The sequence below is a fragment of the Pelobates fuscus genome, chromosome 3 (assembly GCF_036172605.1).
Source record: "Pelobates fuscus isolate aPelFus1 chromosome 3, aPelFus1.pri, whole genome shotgun sequence".
NCBI classification, from domain to species: domain Eukaryota; kingdom Metazoa; phylum Chordata; class Amphibia; order Anura; family Pelobatidae; genus Pelobates; species Pelobates fuscus.
Window position 1 is genome coordinate 75,471,043 of NC_086319.1, and position 23,738 is coordinate 75,494,780.

The following is a 23,738-nucleotide window of genomic DNA, read 5'->3' on the forward strand; positions in this document are numbered from 1 at the left end:
ACTAATTGGTTCAAGTTCCATATCCAACTATGACCTTGATTTAATATTTTTGGAAAAGCTTTTGATTTTTGGAATTCTGTTTTTTTGCAGAATTTGTAGACAAACTTTTCAAATTATATATTACCATTCAAGTGTATAGAAACAGGTTAGAATAATTTGAAAAGCTTATTTAAAAAAAATGGCTTATTTTTAAAATGTTGTGTGTGCTTATACACATATAAACTATTTTATTTTCTTTAATAAAAAAAAAAAAAAAAATGTTTAAAGTTTATCCCCAAAATGTGATATCATGAGAAGGGATACACTAAAAGAAAATTATACATGATTTGCTAATATTTCTTAAAACAAATGTGGGTTTGAGGAATTTTCAAAGCAAGTGAAAGTCTAATAGTGGGAAGGGTAGGTCTTAAGAATAAGTCATCTGTAGAAAAGTCCTGTATATGGTATTTGGAGGTGGAAATTAGAGCAGGACAGATGGAAATTTTCATTGGAGCTGAGACAAAGTTCAATGATCAATAAGAGGAGGAAAAAAAACCCAAATGAACCCAAATAAAAATTATTATTACTTACCATAAAAAATATTCCAGAAGCAGAGACTATAAGTCTACTGCATTTATCTGTAAAGGCTTGATAAGGCTCTGGCTTCCCTGATACTGGATTTATTCTCTCTTTTTTTGAATATTTGGCTTCAAACTGAGGACGTATTTCTTCCTAAAATAAATAAAAATAAAATAAAAAAAATACATTCTAAAATTCTCAGTAAAGTAAATTAATTTATACTTATTCCATTATATACAAATCCACATATGTGCTACTTATTAAAAGTATTTTTAGTGTTAGAATACAGACGGTCGAGCTTGAATTAGCACTCATGCTTTTTCCCCTTATTTTTAAGGGACGTGGGTGGTCCCCTTATCATGTAAACTTCCTTCTTCTTACTGGAAGCAGTGGTGGAATGTCATGTTCATTATATTTAAGTTATTCTAGGGAGCATCTTCATTAACCCCAGCTTCTGTAGGCTGAGCAATATAAGACCAAGTGACTACTGACTGGTGTATAACTACAGGAGCGTGTGATCGCTACGATACCTCTTCTTCTTCCCAGTCTATTAAATCCCAGTCGTATGCAATCACAGCCCGTCTTCTTTTCCAGAACTCAAGAAAAACTGTAGCTAAATAAAAAATAAAAAAAAACATAATTTTTTTTTCCGATGCCATGAAAACGCATGACTAAGACTTTATAACGTAAACTTTATAATGCATGTAATGTCTTAATCAATATTCTGTTAATAAGATTTTCTGAGTAATCCTGTGCATATGTTAAATTATTCATTTTATCATTACAATTATTTTATGTTTAATTTTAAACACAAATAGGACGGAACATATAATTGGATGGGTGTCTCTTGTCCCATATATACTTATTTCCCATTAAAATTAACAACTGACAGTTCCCTTGCTAAAATGATAGAATGAATGAATTATTAATTATTTTTCAAGCTAGAAAATCAGACGATGAACATATTGGAATTTTAACTTCACTATTAGTCTCTCTTGCCATCATTGTAATAAATTTGAAGGTACAGCATTACACCTATTCTCTTGGTTGGTAATGGTACACTGCATCTGCTTAATTGGACAATACACATCCAGAAGCAACTATATTAAGAAGGAACAGATGTCTATGATACAGAACAGCACATCTTTGGACCTCAAATTATTATATTTTCTAATGTTAAATATTCATTCTTACCCCACACTGCCATGAAAACAGCAAAGAAGACAGTTGCTCCATTATCAAACAGATGGGTTACCTATAACGAGAAATAAATTATTCTAAATCTAGGTAGATGTAGTTTGCATACAATTTAAAGAGGTGTTTAATCACTACTAATTCTACAATATTTACAATACTTTTTTTAGTTAAAGGGCCCTCCAAGCACCATAGTCACTGCAGGCTGCTGCAGTGCCAGAGATTATGGTGCCTGGAGTGTGCTGGCATCCTCCCCAAGTAAGTAGTCAAAACATTTGAGAAGGGTTTGACAACTTACTTGAGCTCCACTGGGTGCCCACCACCTTCTCTGCAGCCAGAAAACTCCGGCTATGGAGGCAGTGGCGGGAGCACCGCAGATCCCAGGTAAGTTGTCAAATGATTTCAGAATGGTTTTATTATTTAATCTGGTAATGAGCCAGGGCGCCCCTTGCACCAAAACCACTGGAGCGGCCTGAGAGGTTATGATCTTTGGAGCGTTTGTTTAAATGTAAATGATCACTGGCGCATGCAAAATGTTAAATGTATGGAAAGTGCAGAATGCTACTAAAAATGGCGAAAATTCAGTTATGCCTTTTATTGTTCTCATGTATCAACCCAATCATACTATCACGTGTAATCCATTTCTTTAACGTACTGCACTTCTCCAGATTCTTCTGTACAATCCTTATGCTCAGCATGACATTCTAGCTGTGCACAAGCAAAAAGTCTGTAATTAAGTGATGATGAAGGAGAATTTAAAGTGAAGTACAATGGTACACCACTTATGCAGTTTGTCTGCTCATTATGCTCCATAATGCTTTGTTGTTTTTTTAATTAAGCATTCGGGCAGAATATGATGGCCGCCATTTTTTTCCACTAACAAGAGTATTAGCAATTCTCACTGTTTATGATGTTTACATTTTACGACACGACTCAGGGTTATATTCACTAACCAGGAGAGCTGTGGGGCTTTTAGACAAAGTTAGTCAAGTAAGAAAAAAACCAACAACAATCTTTGAGTTAACTAAGTTGAATATTTTATTTTCAACTCTACTGTTTTGATCTAGAAGTAGCTAGCCCAGTTATCAAGCCACCAAGACTTAATTTAATTGGTCCCAAAGTATCAAAACATGGCATTAAAACACACACTAAAATACATCAATTTTTATTGATGTTAAAATTCTGAGATACAACTATGCATGGTTCTTCTATAAAGAAATACCTTGGCATAAACGCAGCTGTCTGATAACGTCATGAAGGGACAGTACTTATCGCACAGCGGACACATAGTGACATTTGTGGCTTGGCAGATTTCTCTACTGCAGACAAAAGAAAGGTGACATTAATATCAGAGCAGTAAACGGTATTAAATATTCTTACCAGGCTATCTGTTTGCATTGCTCTATTTAAGGAAACCCCAGTCCACAAGGAAACTCTAGTATAAATTAATACACGTGTAAATTATGTTCTAACGTTTACTACTATTATTTCCATAACATCTTAACATCTTTTTATATACTGACTGCATACAAATTAATAAACCCACTGCCCAGGATACAGTGAGATAGACACAATATTGGTCCACTGTCTTGGGGATTTTTTTCTCTGCTTCTGGGGAAAAAGCCTCCATAAAGTAAAACAAGCTATCATAGAAACACTCTCTAAAGAACATTACTATAACAGCATAGTGTAGTGGTTACGTTGACAATATTCTGTAGGTGCTGTCTTTCGGTTTTCTTTTATAACACTTCAGAGGTCTGGTCATAACCAAGAGACCCCGCTTGTCTCGACAATTTTGTCCAATTTGGATGGCAGCTATTGGTTAAGAGCAATGGGCTAACTCATCCCCAGAACTCTTGACCATTTCAGGTATGACGTTGATAATGCAGACATGGAAATGACTCATTAACAAATTGTCCAAGAAGGGTTTTGTCTCTGGGTGCTGAGTGGAGTTTTGTCTTTTGTCAAACTGTTCCCAAATTATTTGAAAAATAGGCAGGAATGGAGGCCAGAGACTATTGGCATCATATCCACTACATTAAGTTCTAGTGCAGAGGTAGGCAACCTTAGGCACTCCAGATGTTTTGGACTACATCTTCCATAATACGTCTACAGCGCGGCAAGTACCAGGGAGATATAGTCCACAACATCTGAAGTTCCAAAGGTTGCCTGCCCTTAATCTAGTGCTTATGTTTCTTAGAGTGTCTTTTAAATGTGATCACAGCTATACAAGCCTATTGAAGGGCACGTCTAGAGCCTTTTGTGTGCAGTCATGGTTGGCTGCCATTCTGGGCAGTAGTCAACCAGATTTGAATGCCACATTTCCCCCTTTACAGCCTCAAGTCATAAGTGATGCAGTTCTGCAGCTCTTAATAATACATTCTTGTCAAAAGCACTTACAAAGGTCACATTCCAATATTGGAATAGTAAATATAAATGGTGCTTTAGTGGAACTTCTAAATCAGCCACAAAACAAGTGACGGACAATCTAGGAGGTTGGCTCTTGTATTAGAGGGGTTTAAAACACCTAAACAACTTTAGCTTTATAAAACAGTTTTGGGGTCACATTTGGAGTTAAACCGTTTGAGAACGGTTTAACCCCTTCAGATACGAAAGTGCCCAGGGGTCTCCTAGTACCATAACAACTTAATTTTGATGAAGCTGTTATGATGACCACAGTAAAATCCTTTAAATCAGGACTACTTTTTTTTTCCTGAGGTCTCTCTGCATACACAGCATAGATTAATATCACCTTAGACACTAAACAAAACCTTTAATTCAAGGACACAAAGGGAGATTCTCAATGTCAGCGCCTATTGATCATGTTAAAGCCAATTTGCCTCTTACTATGCTTACTAAACTTGACTGTATCGACTCGTTCCATTACAATATTACACATATTAAAAATACATTACGTAAGTGCCTGAACAGCTTTAATGTTTTAATCAACTCAATGGGAAAGGCGATAAAATAGAAACTATTCAAGATTGATTGCAATCTCTTGTTTTTTTTTCTAAGAAATGTACTGAGGTAAAATCTGCGAAGAAATTGATCTAAGCTCAATTTGCAGCTTGCATACTATCCATTTATTACATTGACGGCCTGCGTATTTATTGTTTAGAATTACCTGACTTGGCAGTTGTCCAGAGTAAACATTCCATAGAGAAAGACAAATAGCCCAATAATCGCAGCTGGGAACAGCATTCCGGTGTACCAACCCAACCAGGCAAAATATAGCCCGATCTTCTCTCCAAAATACCTCCTGTGAAGAGATCACACTGGATATTTAACTGCCCAACAAGTACCTAGAGTCAAACATTCCGGCTGGTTAGCATGAACATAAAGATTTGTAATGTCAGGTTACAGGAAAACACTTATAGGGTTATTTACTAATGTGTGAATTGTCAGGAATTCAAAAAGAATTCAAACTTAAAGTGAACTTAGAATTTAAGGTCAAAGTAGCCAGACTGCGAAAACTCTCCAAGTCACGTATGCTTCCAGATTGGCTACTATAGCCTTAAATTTACATTCCTGAAAATTGTCACTCTAGGGAATAAACCTGTAGATGCGTGAATGCCGGTTAAACGCACAGGACCACAGGCAGACATTTGGACACCGGATCACTCATCTGATTTCCCATCGTTAGATAAAGCCAGCAGACTACACATATGCATAGCAAGGAAGGACGTCTAGCTGTGAACTCCAGAAAGGCTGGTTGAGTATAATGAGTGTCAGAATGCAGTAGCTGCGATACCAGATTTGGTCAATTCCATTACAAAAGGGGCTGCTGGCCTGTGACCTCAGACAAATGATGGTGAAATATATCTCCTTACATCTTTATAGTTATAATATGCCACAAATCCTAAAAAAAGCACATCAGGAACAGGAATAACTGAACTTGAATCCCCATTCTTTTTATTGATGTCCTTTCAGTAATATATCCTGTTGGGAAATACAGTAAAAATGAAAGAACACTCAAGCTCTGTAGGCCGGGGTTAATAGACCCCCTGACACCACATATAAGCTCTATAAAACAACTTCAGAAGGGAATCATTTCTTTCTGGAAGACCGTAAAAGAAGTTGATAAAAATGAATGTGGCTATCGTCAGGTGGGGAGCACCACATGATGTATCAATTACTACATAAACACCAAGGGGTGTGAAATGACTGACACATCTAAGTAAGAACATGCATAGGTACGCAATTGAAAGATCCAGAAATAGCTGAAAACTTCTGGATTTTCATTTTATTTATTTGTTTAGTTCTTTAAAATTGCTAATCCAATCTGAAAGAAGTATATCTAATGGACAATTTGACCGCCAGGGCGAGAGGTTCCATGTCTAGATTTGACAAAATATGGGAACCCGGGACAAGTAGCGAACTTTTCCATAACACAACTTAACCTAACCCCCCCGCCCTCCCCCTCCCTTAGTAAAAAGAAGACAAAGAAGACTCCTCAACAGACGGGAATGGAAGGTGGGACATCGGACGCCCCCGCGCTACACAGAACTGACGCATCTCCCCCCCCCCCTTCTACTCTATTCCTCTTCCTCCTCCCCCCACTAATCTTCTTCATGCACTACTTCTTTTCTTCTTCTTCTTACAACATCGGAAAGAGAGTTGGGTCCCAAATTCCTACACAACGACAATATAACGACTCCTGGCCAGACCAGGACCGCATCACAAGGGATCGGTGACACAACCCCAACTGAATTTTTTTTAACGTTAATTACATAACTAAAACCTCATTAGCTTAGATGGTTTGTCGTTTGATGCATACTGCTGGTTTGATACTCAAGTTACATGAAAAATACAAAAAGTGAAGTGTCCTTGTTATATGTCATACATTGCAATGTTAGCTGACAAAGGAAAAACGGAGATAAGCTATGAATATTGTCAATACCCATCTCATATATTCAATGTACAACAAATATTATATGCTGTTGATGTAACAAGACTTTCGCACAAAAATAAAGTATTGGAAAAAAAAAAGTGCTAAAACATTGAAATACTGAGTTAGAGCTAACACCTTTGCTTGAATTGCCTAAAAACACACCAAATGGCCTTGCTGTGTCCTTGAAATCTAGTCACCAGGCCCGGACTGGCCATCGGGCATACCGGGCAAATGCCCGGTGGGCCACGATGGCCGTGGGGCCGAGGCTGGCAGGGGAGATCTAGAAAAAATACAATCTACAAAACGAAATGAACATAGAAGAACATAGTGTATTAAATTAAAACACCAGAAATGTGCTGATTTAAATTGCACTTACAAAATAGAAGTGCAGTAAAGGCGTGTAACAGTCTTGATGACTTGACGGATAGCAGTTATCTTCTTTTAGGACCTTATCAGAAATGGAGAGATACAGGATCACAGGATCTCCCCCGCCGGCCGCTGCAGGGCCAGCGCAACCTGAGCGCCGGCCCTGCTGTGTGCCTCCATGGACCGGTGGGGAGATCAAAAATCTCCCTCACCAGCCCGCAGGCAGTTACAGGCGGCCGCCGGCTGGGGAGTGATGGAGGGAGGAGAGGACCAGCGGTTACCGCTGCAACGCTTAGATCTCGCGAGAGTGAACTCTAGCCTACAGGTTAGAGTTCACTCTCACCACTGGACCACCAGGGATCAGGCAGCATGGCACCCCACCATGGCAGCACGGCTCCCGCCCCCTCCCAGGCTAAAGGTAAGAAGGGAGGGGGGGATATAACCTTTTTTTATTATTATTATTAATTTAAAAAAAATTACATTTAAATAAAAAAATCACACACACACATCACCCCCAGACACACAGCACCCAGACACACACACACAACCCCCAAACACACAGCACCTCCAGACACACACAGAGCACCCCCAGATACACACAGCACCCAAACACAGCACCCCCAGACACACACAGCACCCAGACACACACAGCACCCCCAGACACACACAGCACCCCCAGACACACACAGTACCCCCAGACACACACAGCACCCCCAGACACACACCAGCACCCAAACACACACAGCACCCAGACACACACACCACCCCCAGACACACACAGCACCCCCAGACACACACGGCACCCAAACACACACAGCGCACCAAGACACACACGGCACCCAAACACACACAGCGCACCAAGACACACACAGCACCCTCAGACACACAGCACACAGCACCCTCACTCACACACAGCACCCTCAGACAGACAGCACCCTCAGACAGACAGCACCCTCGCTCACACACACACATACAGGGCAGGTGCAAGGATTTTTGCCGCCCTAGGCAAAAAAGTTTTTGCCGCCCCCCCCCCATATGTCCTGCCCACCATGTGACATCACAATTCCCCGCCTATATGTTCTGCCATATGGGCCAACGCCAGTCTTCACAAAGTGTCTTTTATCTGAAAAGACAGTGTATTTACATTAAAAAGCCTACAGGCACAGGCTATAGACACCAGAACCACTACATTATGCTGTAGTGCTTCTGGTGACTATAGTATCCATTTAATGTGAGATTAGTGCCACTAATATTATATTGGATTGCCTACTTGGGGTGGGCTCAGTCTAGCTCCACAGGTATGGTGTAGAAGAGGCTCTCTGGAGACTGTTTTTAACAGTGCTCACAACAATTAACGAAAAGGAAGCAGCTCCATTTTTTAGGGCCCCTTAAACAGCTCAAGGTCTGGGCCCCCAGGGCTTGACCGTGAGTATGCCTACAATGCCCACCCATAAATACCTACATGGCCCACCCATGAGTTCTCTCTGTCATGTTACATGATATTGTTTTATTATAATGTACTGTTTCTTTAATGTGCATCTTAAGTTTGTCTCTTGGGCCACTCCATAGTTTGCATGATGCTTCAGATTCTCCCCTCCCCCTTTCCTGTTCCAGTGTATTCTATGCTGTACATCTAAATGTGACTTGTGATATCTCTCCTACCTGTTTGGAAGAATCGTTCTTTTACCTGTTGTAACTTCACATTCTACAGATCATACGACTAATAAACAGCGCCAGATCTTCTTACATGTGAGTTGTGACTGAGTAAACTATCTGGGAAGGTGATTTGGTATGGATAATCTCATCAGGGCAATGAGCGCCATGTGCTCCTGAAAACCACATTCATAGCCTTTGCAGCCGTTCCAGAATAGTAAAAGAACGTATCCAGCAGCTTGTACAGAGATTGCTGTGTCACAGGACAGATCATAGTGAAGTGTAACTGTGTATTGTATGAGAAGTCTGCATTCAACCCCAGCACAGCTTGTTACAGCCCCAGCACAGCTTGTTACAGCCCCAGCACAGCTTGTTTCAGCCCCACACAGTATACAGACACTCTTCACTGCTACAGCCAAGCCTGTGTACCTCAGGCCATCATGAGTGGAAAAGGCTCAGTATGTGATGAAACACCACAGCATGCACCACATGGAGAAAGCCAGGATGAGGACCCAGAGCCCAGTGCATTGCCTAAACGCTCTGTGAAACCCACTTGGAAGGTTAAAGAGAACTATGAATCCATGAGAACTGAACTAGCAACCAGTTTGAAGCAGATTTGGGATAAAATCCTCACCCACATTGATGTGATTTCATGTCCCAGTCATAAGGTACTGCAACTAGAGGGCGCCATAAAGCATCTCTGTGCTTCATATGAACTGTACCAGACTACAAGCAATAAATATAAAACTATTCTGCAAAACATTAACACTGAGGAATCATTAGAGCAACTTAACAATGTCCAGCTTCTTAACATGGAAAGAGAAAGCTTTATCCTGCTAACTAAAGCAAAGGCAGAAGCAAAATTAACGCAGCCACAGGACACTGTATCTCACAGATCCGTATCCACCAGACATTCTAAAAGTTCTTCTAGATCCCGAAGTTCAAGGCACTCAACGCTTAGTAAACAGCTTATAAACGCCCGAGCCGAAGCAGAGGCTAGCAAAGTACAGGCCGCATATGCAAAAAAGAGAGCAGACATGGAGGCTGAGGCTGCAGCAATGCAAGCCGAAGCGGCAGCAATGGAAGCTCAGACAGCACGTCAAAGGGCAGCAATTGAAGCTTTAAAGGTACAGAGCAACTACGAGGCAGCTGCAGCAAAACTAAAGATTTTGGAACAAGCTATCGGTGCAGAGGAAAATGCTAGTGAAAGGGTCAGCATCAAGGCAGATATGGAAGATCCTTTCGAACGCACTAAGAACTATGTTCTAAACCACAGCAGCGAGCACTCAATTGCCTCCATTCTTCACGACAACGCAAGGACTTCACCACACCACCAGGCAAAAGCTGTTCCAGCAACTTCCTACATGCAAAACCACCCCAGTACAGCGCCTGACTGTCATGCTGATTCTGCATATGTCACAGAATTGCACACTAATCTGCAAGCAAGTCACCAAGCTCCTGCTAATAGTACCGTTCCAGACTTTAACCCAACAACTCAGCTGAACGCCCTTGCTGCACCATATCTTCCGTCTCTTTACAACAATACCATAAACAACGCAATGCACAACATCCAACCAGCGACCTCCTACGTAAAGTCAGAGACAACTGATACAGCAGAGTTTGTAAAGTATATACTTCGAAGAGAGCTCACCAAGTCAGGCCTAGTAAGCTTCGATGACCATCCTGAAAATTACAGAAGCTGGAAAGCTGCCTTCAAAACTACCATAGGTGATCTTGGTATTTCTGCTGCTGAGGAGCTGGATCTGCTGATCAGGTGGCTTGGCCCACAATCTACAGAACGTGTCAAGAGCCTCAGGTCAGTCTACATCGACAATCCAACAGCAGGTCTCACCGCTGCATGGGAACGTCTAGAACAGAGTTATGGTAGTCCTGAAGCCATAGAGAATGCATTGCTTAAACGATTGGAAAATTTCCCAACGATATCCGGTAAGGACAATAAAGAGTTCCAGAGACTCAGTGACCTTCTTCTCGAAGTCCAGCTTGCCAAAACCGACCCTAAACTACCGGGCCTCAGTTACCTGGACACTGCTCGAGGAGTTAACCCTATCATTTACAAGCTTCCGTATAGCCTACGTGAAAAGTGGATCCAAATTGGGTCAAAATACAAACGGGAAAGCAAGGTTTCATTTCCCCCTTTCTCCTACTTCTGCGAATTTGTTAGGAACATTGCTGACACCAAGAACGATCCTAGTTTTGCATTTGGTGAGTTCAGTACTCCCTCACTGAAAGGTGACAACCTACAAATCAGCTACAAGAACCGTAGAGGTCCTGTGTCTGTTAAGAAGACAGACATTATTCCCGCTCCCACATCAGCTCCCGCCTCAAACAAGAGCGGCAAGATCGAAAACCCAAACCAATTATGTCCTATCCACAAGAAGCCACATCCCCTCAAAAAATGTATCGGTTTTAGGAAGAAGCCCCTACAAGAACGAAAGGAACTCCTAAAGACCTTTGGGGTATGTTATAGATGCTGTGCTTCCACTGATCACTTTGCCAAGGAATGTAAAATCCCTATCAAGTGCATAGAGTGCGGTTCCGAGGACCATGTTCAAGCTCTCCATCCACTCGAGCCCAACCCTTCACAATCTGCAAACCTTTCTCCCAGACCAAATCACGATGGGAAGAGTACAGATCAGGTGCCTAATTCCACTATGATATTTTCCTCATGCATTGAAGTCTGTGGGGAAGACCACTGTGACAAGTCTTGTGCTAAAATATGCCTAGTGAACGTTCACCACAAGGATCAGCCAGAAAAGACTTTAAAGGTGTATGCTATCTTAGATGATCAAAGCAATCGATCACTTGCCCGACCTGAACTGTTTGATCTATTTTGCATAAGAGGAGAGGTTCACCCTTACACCCTAAGCACTTGTAGCGGCACTACAGAGGTCTTTGGAAGAAGGGCACATGGCTTTATTGTGTCCTCTCTAGGAGGTAACTTACAATTACCCTTACCTACACTTGTAGAGTGCAACCAGATACCAGCCAACAAAGAAGAAATACCTACACCAGAAGTTGCCTTCTACCACCCTCACCTAAAGTCAATAGCAAGTGAAATCCCACCACTTGACAAAGATGCTAAAATCCTTCTTCTGCTGGGAAGAGATATTCTAAGGGTCCACAAGGTGCACAGGCAGGTCAGCGGACCCCCAGATGCTCCATTTGCCCAGTACCTGGACTTGGGCTGGGTCATCATAGGTAATGTCTGTATAGGCAAAATGAAAAGGCCTACTAACATTTCTTCATTTAAGACAAATGTATTGCCAAATGGTCGTAACACTCACTTTGAGCCATACCCACATCACTGCTGGGTAAAGGAGAAGGTAACTATCTGCAAGTTGCAACACGGCAACACAAACCTTTCCCACACATACGATGACAGTTTTGGCTCTACAGTTTTCAATGCAAGCAGCGAAGACAACATGTTAGCTCCTTCAGTAGAAGGCAAAGAATTCCTTAAAGTAATGGACAACAAGTTCTTTCAGGAAGATTCCAATAATTGGGTAGCACCCCTACCCTTTCGCCTCCCGAGAGAGAAGCTGCCGAACAATCTACATCAAGCCATTAAAAGGTTCTCTCTGCCAAAGCAATGGCATTATATTCCAACTGACCTTAATCCTGCTGATTATGGGACAAGAGCTATATCCCCAGCAGCTCTTCATGGCTGCTTGTGGCTGACGCCTCCAAGATTTCTTCACGAAAACTCCTACTCAATTTCCACAGACGTTGCCTACGAACTGGTACATCCTGATGATGATAAAGAAATCAGGTCTATGAACACAACACTGCATACCTCTATGAGTCCAGAACCAAAACTCAAATCACTTTGTTTTGAACGTTTCTCAACCTGGTCATCAGCTGTTAGGGCTATTGCCTATTTGATTCACGTTGCCCATTGTTTTAAAAGGAGCTTAACATCAGAGTGTCATGGTTGGCATATCTGTACCAACCATCCTACCGCAACGGAAATTGAGTGTACCGAAAAGGTTATTATTCGCTGTGTACAACAAGAAGTGTACATGGAAGAATTCCACAGATTCAAAGGTGGAATACCTTTATCAAAGGATAGTTCACTATTTAATCTAAACCCTGTGGTCGATGACAATCAGTTGCTGCGAGTTGGAGGTCGAATAGAGAAATCTGACCTGTGCAGCAAGGAACAAAACCCTATCATCATACCAGGTCAGCACCACATCGCCACTCTTCTAATCCGGCACTATCATGAACTAACACAACACCAAGGTAGACAATTTACAGAAGGCGCTATCAGGTCAGCCGGCTTGTGGATTGTTGGAATGAAAAGATGTGTTTCTTCCCTGCTTTTCAAATGCGTCAAGTGTCGCAAGTTAAGAGGTAGACACCAACTACAACAAATGGCAAGCCTGCCAGCTGATCGTTTAAGCACAGATCCACCCTTCACCTACGTTGGAGTTGACGTCTTCGGTCCGTGGACCGTGGTAACTCGAAAGACTCGTGGTGGAGCAGCCAACAGCAAAAGGTGGGCCGTGTTGTTTACTTGTCTCACCATACGAGCTGTACACATCGAAGTGATTGAGTCAATGGATTCTTCTTGTTTCATCAACGCTTTACGAAGATTCTTCTCCATCCGAGGACCTGTCAAGCAGCTAAGATCCGACTGTGGTTCCAACTTTGTTGGAGCCTGTAAAGAACTTCAACTAGACAATTTCTTAGCAAACAATGGATGTACTTGGCTGTTTAATCCACCACATTCTTCACATATGGGAGGATCCTGGGAGCGAATGATTGGGATCGCTCGAAGAATTCTTGATTCCATGTTGCAGGACCGCAAGTCTTCACTATTGACTCATGAGACTTTGAGTACCTTTCTCTCGGAAGTATCCGCCATCATTAATGCAAGGCCTCTAGTACCAGTATCTTCTGATTCTGATTCTCCAGTGATTCTTACCCCAGCCACACTCCTTACTCAGAAGGTTAGGACTACCGTGATATCTCCTGCTGAGATCGACGCAAAGGATATTTACAGGCGTCAATGGAAACAGGTACAACACCTAGCCAACATGTTTTGGCACCGCTGGAGAAAGGAGTACCTGCCTATCCTTCAAAGCCGTTCCAAATGGCAAACTCCCAAGCCCAACCTCAAAGTAGGCGACCTTGTTCTTCTGAAAGATAGAGAAGTCTGTCGCAATGAGTGGCCTATGGGTCTTGTAATGCCCAGCGATGATGGAAAGGTTCGCAAGGTTGAGATTAAGAAAACCAAAGGAGGTTTAGCTCGGACTTTCTCACGACCAATCACAGAATTGGTACTTCTTCTCCCAAGTGAGTGACTTATGCAAGAGTACAAGACTGTACGGTTCTATGGCGGGGAGAACGCCATAACTGTTAGCTACGCCACTGTTGAAGCTCCATGGCTATAAACTGTAGACTACAGGACTTTAGCCATCTGTTATTGGACTTCATGTTTTATTGTTTATTTACTGCATACCTTCTCTGTTTTGCAGGTATCTTGTATTTATGGTTTACACACCAGTATTATTTTACAATGTTTTCTTCACTTACAGGTTCAAGTTGGACTTTTAGACATTTGGACTTATCTTTATATATATAATAGGCTTTGAAATCTAAAGATTTCAGGCGGGGAGTGTCATGTTACATGATATTGTTTTATTATAATGTACTGTTTCTTTAATGTGCATCTTAAGTTTGTCTCTTGGGCCACTCCATAGTTTGCATGATGCTTCAGATTCTCCCCTCCCCCTTTCCTGTTCCAGTGTATTCTATGCTGTACATCTAAATGTGACTTGTGATATCTCTCCTACCTGTTTGGAAGAATCGTTCTTTTACCTGTTGTAACTTCACATTCTACAGATCATACGACTAATAAACAGCGCCAGATCTTCTTACATGTGAGTTGTGACTGAGTAAACTATCTGGGAAGGTGATTTGGTATGGATAATCTCATCAGGGCAATGAGCGCCATGTGCTCCTGAAAACCACATTCATAGCCTTTGCAGCCGTTCCAGAATACAGGAAGTGGAGTGTATTTGTGTAGGGGATGTTTTATGTGTTATTGTAGAGGATGCAATGTGTGTGTGTTCTTATAGAATGTAGTGTATAGGGATACCAATTTGTGTAAGGGATGTAGTGTGTTTATAGGGGATGCAGTGTGTGTTTGTGTGTAAGGAATGCATTGTATATTTCTGTGTGTGACTGTGTGTGTAAGGGGTGCAAGGTGTGTTTCTGTTTATGTAATTGAATGCAGTGTGTGTCTGTAGGGGGGCATTGATTGTGTAAGAGATGCATTTTGTTTCTGTGTGTAAGAGAATGAGTGTTTGTGTGAACGTAAGGGATGCATTGTGTGTTTCGGGTGTGTCTGTGCGTGAGTAGGAATGCATTGTATGTTTCTGTGTGTGTGTGTGTGTAGTGTAAAAGAGAGGGTTTGAGGAGTAGGATAGGGACTGAGAGGGGAGCAGCTCTTTATTTTTTAAAAACATTTTCATAGTGCTCTCCCTTCCTGTCAATTATGGATTTCCCCTTCCCGTCTGTCCCTCCGTGTTCTCCCCTTCTGTCCCTTAGTGCTCTCCCTTGGCCCCCTGTCCCTCTGCAGTCCCCCCTTGGTGGTCTTCTCACTCCCCGCTCTCCCCCTTAGTGGTCCTTCATCCCTTCCCTTAGTGGTCCTTCCTCTCTCAAACTCTTTAGTGGTCCTCCCTCTCCCAAACCCCTTAGTAGACCTTCCCCTCCTCCCTCCACCCCCTTAGTGGTAATCTCCCCCCCCCCATGGTATTTACCCTCTTCCCCCCCCACCCCCTTAGTGGTCCTTACCCTCCTCCCCTCTCCTTAGTGGTCCTCCCTCCTTACCCCCCTTTGATGGTCCTTCCCCCCCTTAGTGGTCCTCCCTCTCCCAAACCCCTTAGTGATCCTTACTCCCCCCCTTCCTCCCCCAGTGGTCCTTACTCCCCTCCCCTCCCCTAGTGGTCCTTACCCCCCCTCCCCTAGTGGTCCTTACTACCCCCTTCCCCTACTGGTCCTTACTACCCCCCTCCCCTACTGGTCCTTACTCCCCCCTCCCCTAGTGGTCCTTACCCCACCTCCCCTCCCCTAATGGTCCTTACCCCCTCCCCTCCCCTAATGGTCCTTACTCCCCCTCCCCTCCCCTTATGGTCCTTACCCCCCCTCCCCTAATGGTCCTTACCCCCCCCCTCCCCTAATGGTCCTTGCTCCCCCATCCCCTAATGGTCCTTACTCCCCCCTCCCCTAATGGTCCTTACCCCACCTCCCCTCCCCTAATGGTCCTTACCCCCCCTCCCCTAATGGTCCTTACTCCCCCCCTCCCCTAATGGTCCTTACTCCCCCCTCCCCTCCCCTTATGGTCCTTACCCCCCCTCCCCTAATGGTCCTTACCCCCCCTCCCCTAATGGTCCTTGCTCCCCCATCCCCTAATGGTCCTTACTCCCCCCTCCCCTAATGGTCATCACTCCCCCCCCTCCCCTAATGGTCCTTACTCCCCCCCACCCTAATGGTCCTTGCTCCCCCCTCCCCTCCCCTAATGGTCCTTACTCCCCCCTTCCCCTCCCCTAATGGTCCTTGCTCCCCCCTCCCCTAATGGTCCTTAGTCCCCCCTCCCCTCCCCTAATGGTCCTTGCTCCCCCCCTCCCCTAATGGTCCTTGCTCCCCCCTCCCCTAATGGTCCTTGCTCCCCCCTCCCCTAATGGTCCTTGCTCCCCCCCCTCCCCTAATGGTCCTTACTCCCCCCCTCCCCTAATGGTCCTTAGTCCCCCCCTCCCCTCCCCTAATGGTCCTTGCTACCCCCCCTCCCCTCCCCTAATGGTCCTTGCTACCCCCCCTCCCCTAATGGTCCTTACTCCCCCCCCTCCCCTCCCCTAATGGTCCTTGCTCCCCCCCTCCCCTAATGGTCCTTGCTCCCCCCTCCCCTAATGGTCCTTGCTCCCCCCCCCCTCCCCTAATGGTCCTTACCCTCCTCTTCCTTCCTGCCTATGTGAGCACTTTCAGTCATTCCGCCGGCGGCCGGGTAAAGGAAACAGAGGTTCCTGTCTCGCGTTCCGCACCGCCCGGCCACGCTACATTGAGAGACCGGCAGGAGGGAGCACTCTGCAGTTCCCTCCTGCCGGTTACTCAAACCCGGCCGCCCTCCATACAGCAGTGCTGCGCCGCCTGAGGCTTGCCAAAGCGCTGAGGCGGCGCAGCATGAGGAGCCACAGCGGGGACTCCGGGCACAGGGATCCGGCGCTCCCTGCTAAGGTGCGCCCTAGGCGGCTGCCTAGGTCGCCTTACAGGTGGCGCCGGCCCTGCACACACACATATATATATATATATATATATATATATATACACACATATATATATATATATATATATAAAATAACCCTCAGTGAGTTAACAGACAAAGAAAATTAGAATGTGACGGCAGATAAAAACACCCTCACACACAGCACCCCTCTTACATACACACACACTGCGCCCCTCACACATACTTTACGTCCAAATATATATATATATATATATATATATATACACACACACACACACTACAGCACTACACACATTACGCTCCAGATACACGCTAGATCCCTTACCCTATATGCAATCTTAATCCTCTATACACACACACACACACAATCTCCTATACACACTCTGGGTCCTTTACACACTAGATCTCCTACACACACACACACTGCACCACCTACACACACACTACATTCCTTGTCAGCAAACACATACAACATTCTCTAAACACACCCTCACTACAACCCCTACACACACTATGTCACCTATACACGCACACTACAGCCCGAATGCACACACTCGCTACATCCCCTATAACACTATGCCCCCAATATACACACTCTCTACAGCCCCTAGCCACACATGTTACACCACAAACACAAATGAAATTGACCTATTTACACAATACCACACCACACTCTACACACACGCAATCCCACAAGCAGGCTCCAAACACATGCACCATACACTTTCCTGGCCCTTTTGTCCTCTGATATCCCACTTGTGGAGACACCAGAGACAATTTAAAAGCAAACACAGAGCAAGCATGTTATTAAATTTGCTTGCGCTGCGCAGAACAAATACAGGGCCTTTATCTAATGCCAGAGCTCTTCAGCGGGGCTCTGCGCATTGAATCAACATGCTCACTTTGAGAGAGTGCGTGCTTGTCATTAGTGATGACAAAACACACCCTTTTTGGCCCCGCCCCCTTCATAGGGGGCCGCTCTGCTTGAAAATTGCCCGGGCCTAATTTTTTTCCCAGTCCAGCCCTGCTTGTCACCCTATATATTGGGCTCTATGCGTGAATAATTATACTGTACTTGTGGGACAGGTGGGGAATTGTCCCAGTTTATGCACCCATTTCTACATTTGGTTAATCCATTGTATCCTACCACATTGCTTGTAAATATCTATTGGCATGTGGTCACATGGAAGTGTGCAGGGCACGGTGTCATAGAATGAGAATAAGCCAGGTTCTGTATGGCGTTACTCTTAATTACGTTTTTGTTAATGCAGCCCTGAAAAATATGGCTTAACTTTGCTTTTTAAGACATTCTATAAATAGATTTTTTGTGATGAAGAAATTACAGTTAAAATGTGCCGTGAATGTGTCAATATGCACAAAGCCAAAAATACCTTTTAAAGTTTTATTAAAGGGGAACTGTTTCTATCCATATTATCAATATTATGGTTATTTATCTCCTTTATGTATATGTTTATGAAGTCTGCTAAATAAAATTAAATGTAGAAATGCACACTTTTGTATGTCCCTCTGTCATGCAACTGGGTGCCTCCATCTTGGCTCTCAGTTCATCAAAGTCAGAAGCTCCGCCCTTTGCACCTGGCAGTCAGCATACACATACAGAGTTATTTACTAAAGTTAGAATTCAAAGTGAATTTCAATTTTAAGGTCAAAATAGACAAACTGAAAAAAACTTTCTAAGTCAACTATATTTTCGGCTATTCTGACCTTGAAGTTGAAATTCACTTCATTTTAGCGAAAACCCTGATAGTATAGGTAGAGAGGGGGATAAACATTAATACTATTTAAATTTTGCCTCTTCGTTTGCAAATTGGGAGGAAGGATGATTGCAACCAATTAACATGTCTAGAAAAAAGGGACACTCATTAAAGTAGTCTGGGTACAGTGTCCCTATTGTTTTAGAGAAACTGCAATGTTTACATTGCAACACTAAGACAACCTCTAGTGTCTGGCCACCAGACAGCCAGTAAAGGGGCTTCCGTAATGTTACTGGACTTGTGGTCCGCTAACTGATGCTGGACGTCCTCACACACTGCATGAGGACATCCAGTGTCAACTATTTCTCCATAGGGGAAAGCCTAATGCGTGGGACACTTGCCACGTATGCGCATTAGCATTCACTCGTACAGTGACGTCAGAGGAGGTGAAGCTGTGACCCAGCGATGTGGGACATCAGCTCTGGAATAAAGTAAGTAAATAAAGGATTTTTAATGCTTTATTGACCACAGCGGGAGGCTTGAGGGAGCTATATTTCCAGACAAAAACGATTTGTATTTCAGGCACTATAGTATCCCTTTAACACAAGTTGTAAATGATTTTCAAAGTTTATGGAATAGTATAATTTCTAGAGAAGTGACAGTTAAAAGGAAGGCTACACAAAGTATAAACGTGCATTTCTCAACCTTCTCATCGGCTGTCCATGCATCGTTTTACAAAGGCTGGGAAGTAAAGGAAAAAAGCAGATCAGACTGCTGTGACTCAATACTTTCTTTTTTTTCCCCAGAGAATCACTGATGAATATATTATTATTTTACCATATATTTTTCCATGATATTTCAATGACAAAAAAAAAAATTCAACTGCTGACAATAGACATTCAAACTATATTTACCGTACAAGATCAAGCGGCTGGTACTTATACCACACCCTCCAAGAAGCCCAGTATTCGAACAGAAGATGTCTGTGGTTCTCGGCTCCGTGCGTCTTTATTGAATTTTTGCTTCTGTAACTTCCCTTAAATGGAAATTATAAACAAAAAAGTGATGGCTTAATCGTTCAGAGAAAAGCCAGGTGGCTTAGCAGTAACTTCACACCTGTTATACAGCAACACAAAAACTGACATACAAATCACAATATTTTATGATTCAATCTTTTCTCCATGCTGCAGAATACGCTTCAGTATTTACTACACAGTTTAAAAAAGCTATAATGCCATCAAAACACTCCAAGTGTATAACAATAGATGCAGAGGGTAGAAAAATATGGTAGTCGTAGATTGCCTGACCACTGACATCTATACAACTCATGGTCATCTGGTCTCCTTGGACTCAAAATGTCTCCACTGCAATCAAATGCACCCTCCTTCCCTGTTATTATACCCAGGTCTCCTCTCTTTATTCATGCTTATCTTACCCAGCTGAGGAAGCCATCGGCGAAACATGTCCTGGGATTTGTAAGCAGATATACTCTGTTACTGGACTTATACTTGCCATATAAGTGTGATTTTTTAATTGTATATTTTAAAACCCTTTTTTTATTATATAAAAGTGATAAATAAAGCATTTTTTTCTAAATACACTTATGGCACTTTTCCTGCGATTTTAAAGAAGGAATGTGGTCCTTAAGCACATATGCGATCTAATCTGAGCCCAGAGAACGGCTCTGGGTTTGTGAGTACTATTCTTACTTTCACATTACGATACGTGAAAAACGTTATTGCACCATATGTGTCTTTCTTACTATTTGTAGAATAAGAACGCTTAAGACACCTACAGTAAAGAAGGGAAAGGGTCGCCTCAACGGACCCCAAAAGCGAAACAATTGAGCTTATATTGTTAGCTCTATAAATTGTGAGTGGTGACTAGTCTTAATATTTTCAAAATATAAAATTCTGTATAGTCTGCACTATGATGTTTTTTCATATTTTAAAGGGAAACCATACCTAAACTAGGACTCCAAAGTAGGGAACCATTTTAAGGTATACCATCCTTCGTTGTATCTTTTCTGTATCTTCCACTACACAGTGTTAATATAAAAATAGATTCCACTTTAGACCACTGTAGCGCTTCACTATTAGCCTTTTTTTGGATACAATGCATATATATTTAGTTTATTTTTTCCATGTCTCCTAACATACACACAAAAAAATTATTCGGTGGTCCTGACCCTTTCTCTTGCATTCATTTGCTACTACTAGGGACACCAGTAAAATGTCCCCGATCTCGGTTTATGACCCATATCAGCAGGTCTCCTGGTTACCAAATCACACACACAGTATTTTCCAGGGGGGTGATTTTGTGGAGAAATGCCAGGAAGGCCAAGTGAATTTAACATTTAAAACCAAAATTGCCAAACTGAAAACATTCTCCAAGTCAGCAATGCTTCAAGTTTACCTTCTTTGGCCTTAAATTTGAAATTCACTTGGAATTCCCGACAGCTGTCCACTCGGTGAATAGCCCTGCATTTCTCTTGTTTAGGGAGCCCAGAATTTTTGTTGTGTATGTGTGTACAACAAAGTTTCCAACCAAAAAAAAGCATTGTAATGTATCTTAGTTAGTTATGCTTGCTGGAAGAACTTTGCACACATAATGTTCATTGACCAATATTAATTTCAATGCTGCTAGACAACCATAAGTTCAAAAACAAACAATAAGTAACAACAGAGTCAGAAAAACAAAGACTACAGAGAGAAAAGCTCTGTATGTTAAAGCAGGGGCCAAGTTCTTCCATCAGCCCGATCCTCCTTACTGATGGGGGAGAGAAGACAGGGGCGGGGCACCTGAGGGAGGCATGCTAGGACACTGTATGTGACAAAATATATCCAATATGCACAGAATTGATATTAGCCTACATTCTTTCCACTTACAGTGAAATTTTATGGCAAGACAGGAGGCTTCATATTTGCTTATATTCCTTTACTGAACCTCCCAGCAGCAAAGAAATAGTTAACAATAGTGTAAAACAATTCAACCAATCAGAGTGTACAACAGTATTATATGATGTCATCAAGCTCCTCCCAATTCCTCTTTCTTTGCTGCTTGCCTCCCAGGTGAGTCTACTCCAATTATATTGCTATATGGTTTATGCCTTTAATACAATATTTGAATAATTTTCCTTATTAAATTATAGTTTTTCTAACAACATACATTCATCTCTCACTTTAAATAAACTTTTCTCTGGTAAACCCAGCATTTATGTTCATTTAATGTTTTCAACACATTTATTTCATTAAGTACTCTGATTACACACAACATGTATGTTACACATGTATTTCCAAGATAATTTACTAAGTTTTTATTTATATTGATATTCCTTTAAATCGCCGGATGCTTCCGCGATTTTCTTCTTATACTATTTAGTGGCCGCGGTTTTCTCCCACAATTCTAGGAGACCGCGGCTCAATTCTATCACCTATTCCTGTCAGTGCCGCGGACTCCAATTCCCAGGAGTCCGCGGCTCAGTTTTTCGCGCCCTTTCGGCTCCCCGCCCTCCTGCGTCTGTATCTTACCAGACGCGCTTCCTCCCGCCCTTTTGCTGGCGGCGGCCATTTTAAATCGCGGTCTTCTTCTATTCTCGGCGCGCTCGCTCCCTCTATTGTCGGATCCGGTAAGTACATTATTTCTTTGTTGTTTTTAGCACCTTTAAAGTGCTAACACCCTTTTTCTCAATTATTCATTTTGCCTATCTGTTTTCTTGACAGGCTTAAAAACGAAATACCTGCTGTTTCTTATTATTAATAAAGAGGCCTTGTGGGTGACCCCCACCTTTTTACTCTGTTACTTTGTTCATGAGTGTTTGCTGTGGGTGACCCCCACCTATCTACCCACTCCTTATAATCAATCTATAACAGGTGTCTTAACACCACTATTACAGAGGGTGAACCCCACTCCTACAAATAAAGTAACTCAAAGTGATCCCACACTTATTTATATTATAAGACATAACCATCTGTCTAATTAAATTTAGTGGTGAATCACACTTGCTGTTATTGTAGTGGTACAACCCACTTGTGTATTTTAGTGGTCACCCCACCAATTATTATTGTGCCGCCCTTTACATATTAACTACACAAATAACTTGGGTGACCCCCAATTTATAAGAATTTTATTTAACACTGTTGGGTGGACCCCATTTTATACCAAATCTTTTTCTTAACACTTGACTATTGGTCAGACCACTCTAAAGACCCACCATGTCTGATAATACTGAGCCCACAATCTCCCAAGAACTTAGAGCTTGGCTGGTCTCAACCATTGCCGAATCCATCCCCAAGGCATTGGCAGCCTTCGTGACAAGACTTCTACCGAAGTCAATCCTACCGCACGTTTGCTTTCTGACTCCGAGGATTCTCAGCCCCTGGATCAGGAGACCACACGTAAGCGCCCTTGGAAAGGGGATAGTAGATCTGCAGGCAAGGGTAAGGCTCCTGCCAAGTCCCTGAAATTGTCTGTTTCTCACCCCGCCCACGTTATCGCCGATCCCTTAGAGGGTTCTACATCCCACACGGGCGACATCGTTGAAGATTATTATCTTGGCTATTCTGATGAGGACCCCTCGGCGAATGTGCTAGGGGATACCCCATCGGAATTTGTCAAGGATACTTTCATTATACCAAAGGACACTGATGCTAAAGTACCTATGCAGAAGGGATCCGACTCAGACATCCTTCTGGATGCTTCGGGTGTCCCTTTTTTTGACCCCAGGGTCATCAGGCATCCACGGTCGGCCGAATGGGACCCACCGGACCATATTGCTAGCTTCTGCAAGATGTGGTTACGTAAGCTACTTGATAAAGAAATCAGGGCGCAACTCGGAGCCGAGTGCCCTCGACCAACCATTCCAAACAAGGTGGCTCTCACACCAGAGTTTGACCCACTATTTGTGACCTTCCTCACTAAGACGGGGAAAGATCCCCGCAAGGGAATTGAGCAGGGCCTCAAGACAACCCAGGATAAACTCCTGGACATCGCTGGCCCAATCATTCAAATTTTCATACTAGCTGACGAAGCCATAACTAGTGGGGAGTTTGACCCCCATACAGTCAGAGAATGGGCCCAGAGAGCCTTA

The 23,738-nt window shown here is 42.9% G+C and overlaps 1 protein-coding gene across 3 annotated transcripts in view; it reads right to left on the minus strand.

Annotated features, from left to right (window-relative positions):
• ANO4 (anoctamin 4) overlaps positions 1 to 23,738 on the minus strand; it is a 250,595-nt gene that overhangs the window by 37,850 nt on the left and 189,007 nt on the right. For all 3 annotated transcript variants that reach the window (XM_063447227.1, XM_063447226.1, XM_063447228.1), the window contains 6 exons: positions 19,564 to 19,685; positions 4,880 to 5,014; positions 2,975 to 3,071; positions 1,753 to 1,813; positions 1,089 to 1,171; positions 571 to 711 (listed from right to left, as the gene is read on the minus strand). In XM_063447227.1, coding sequence (XP_063303297.1) covers positions 571 to 711; positions 1,089 to 1,171; positions 1,753 to 1,813; positions 2,975 to 3,071; positions 4,880 to 5,014; positions 19,564 to 19,685 — 639 coding nt within the window. The remainder of the gene's footprint in view (positions 1 to 570; positions 712 to 1,088; positions 1,172 to 1,752; positions 1,814 to 2,974; positions 3,072 to 4,879; positions 5,015 to 19,563; positions 19,686 to 23,738) is intronic.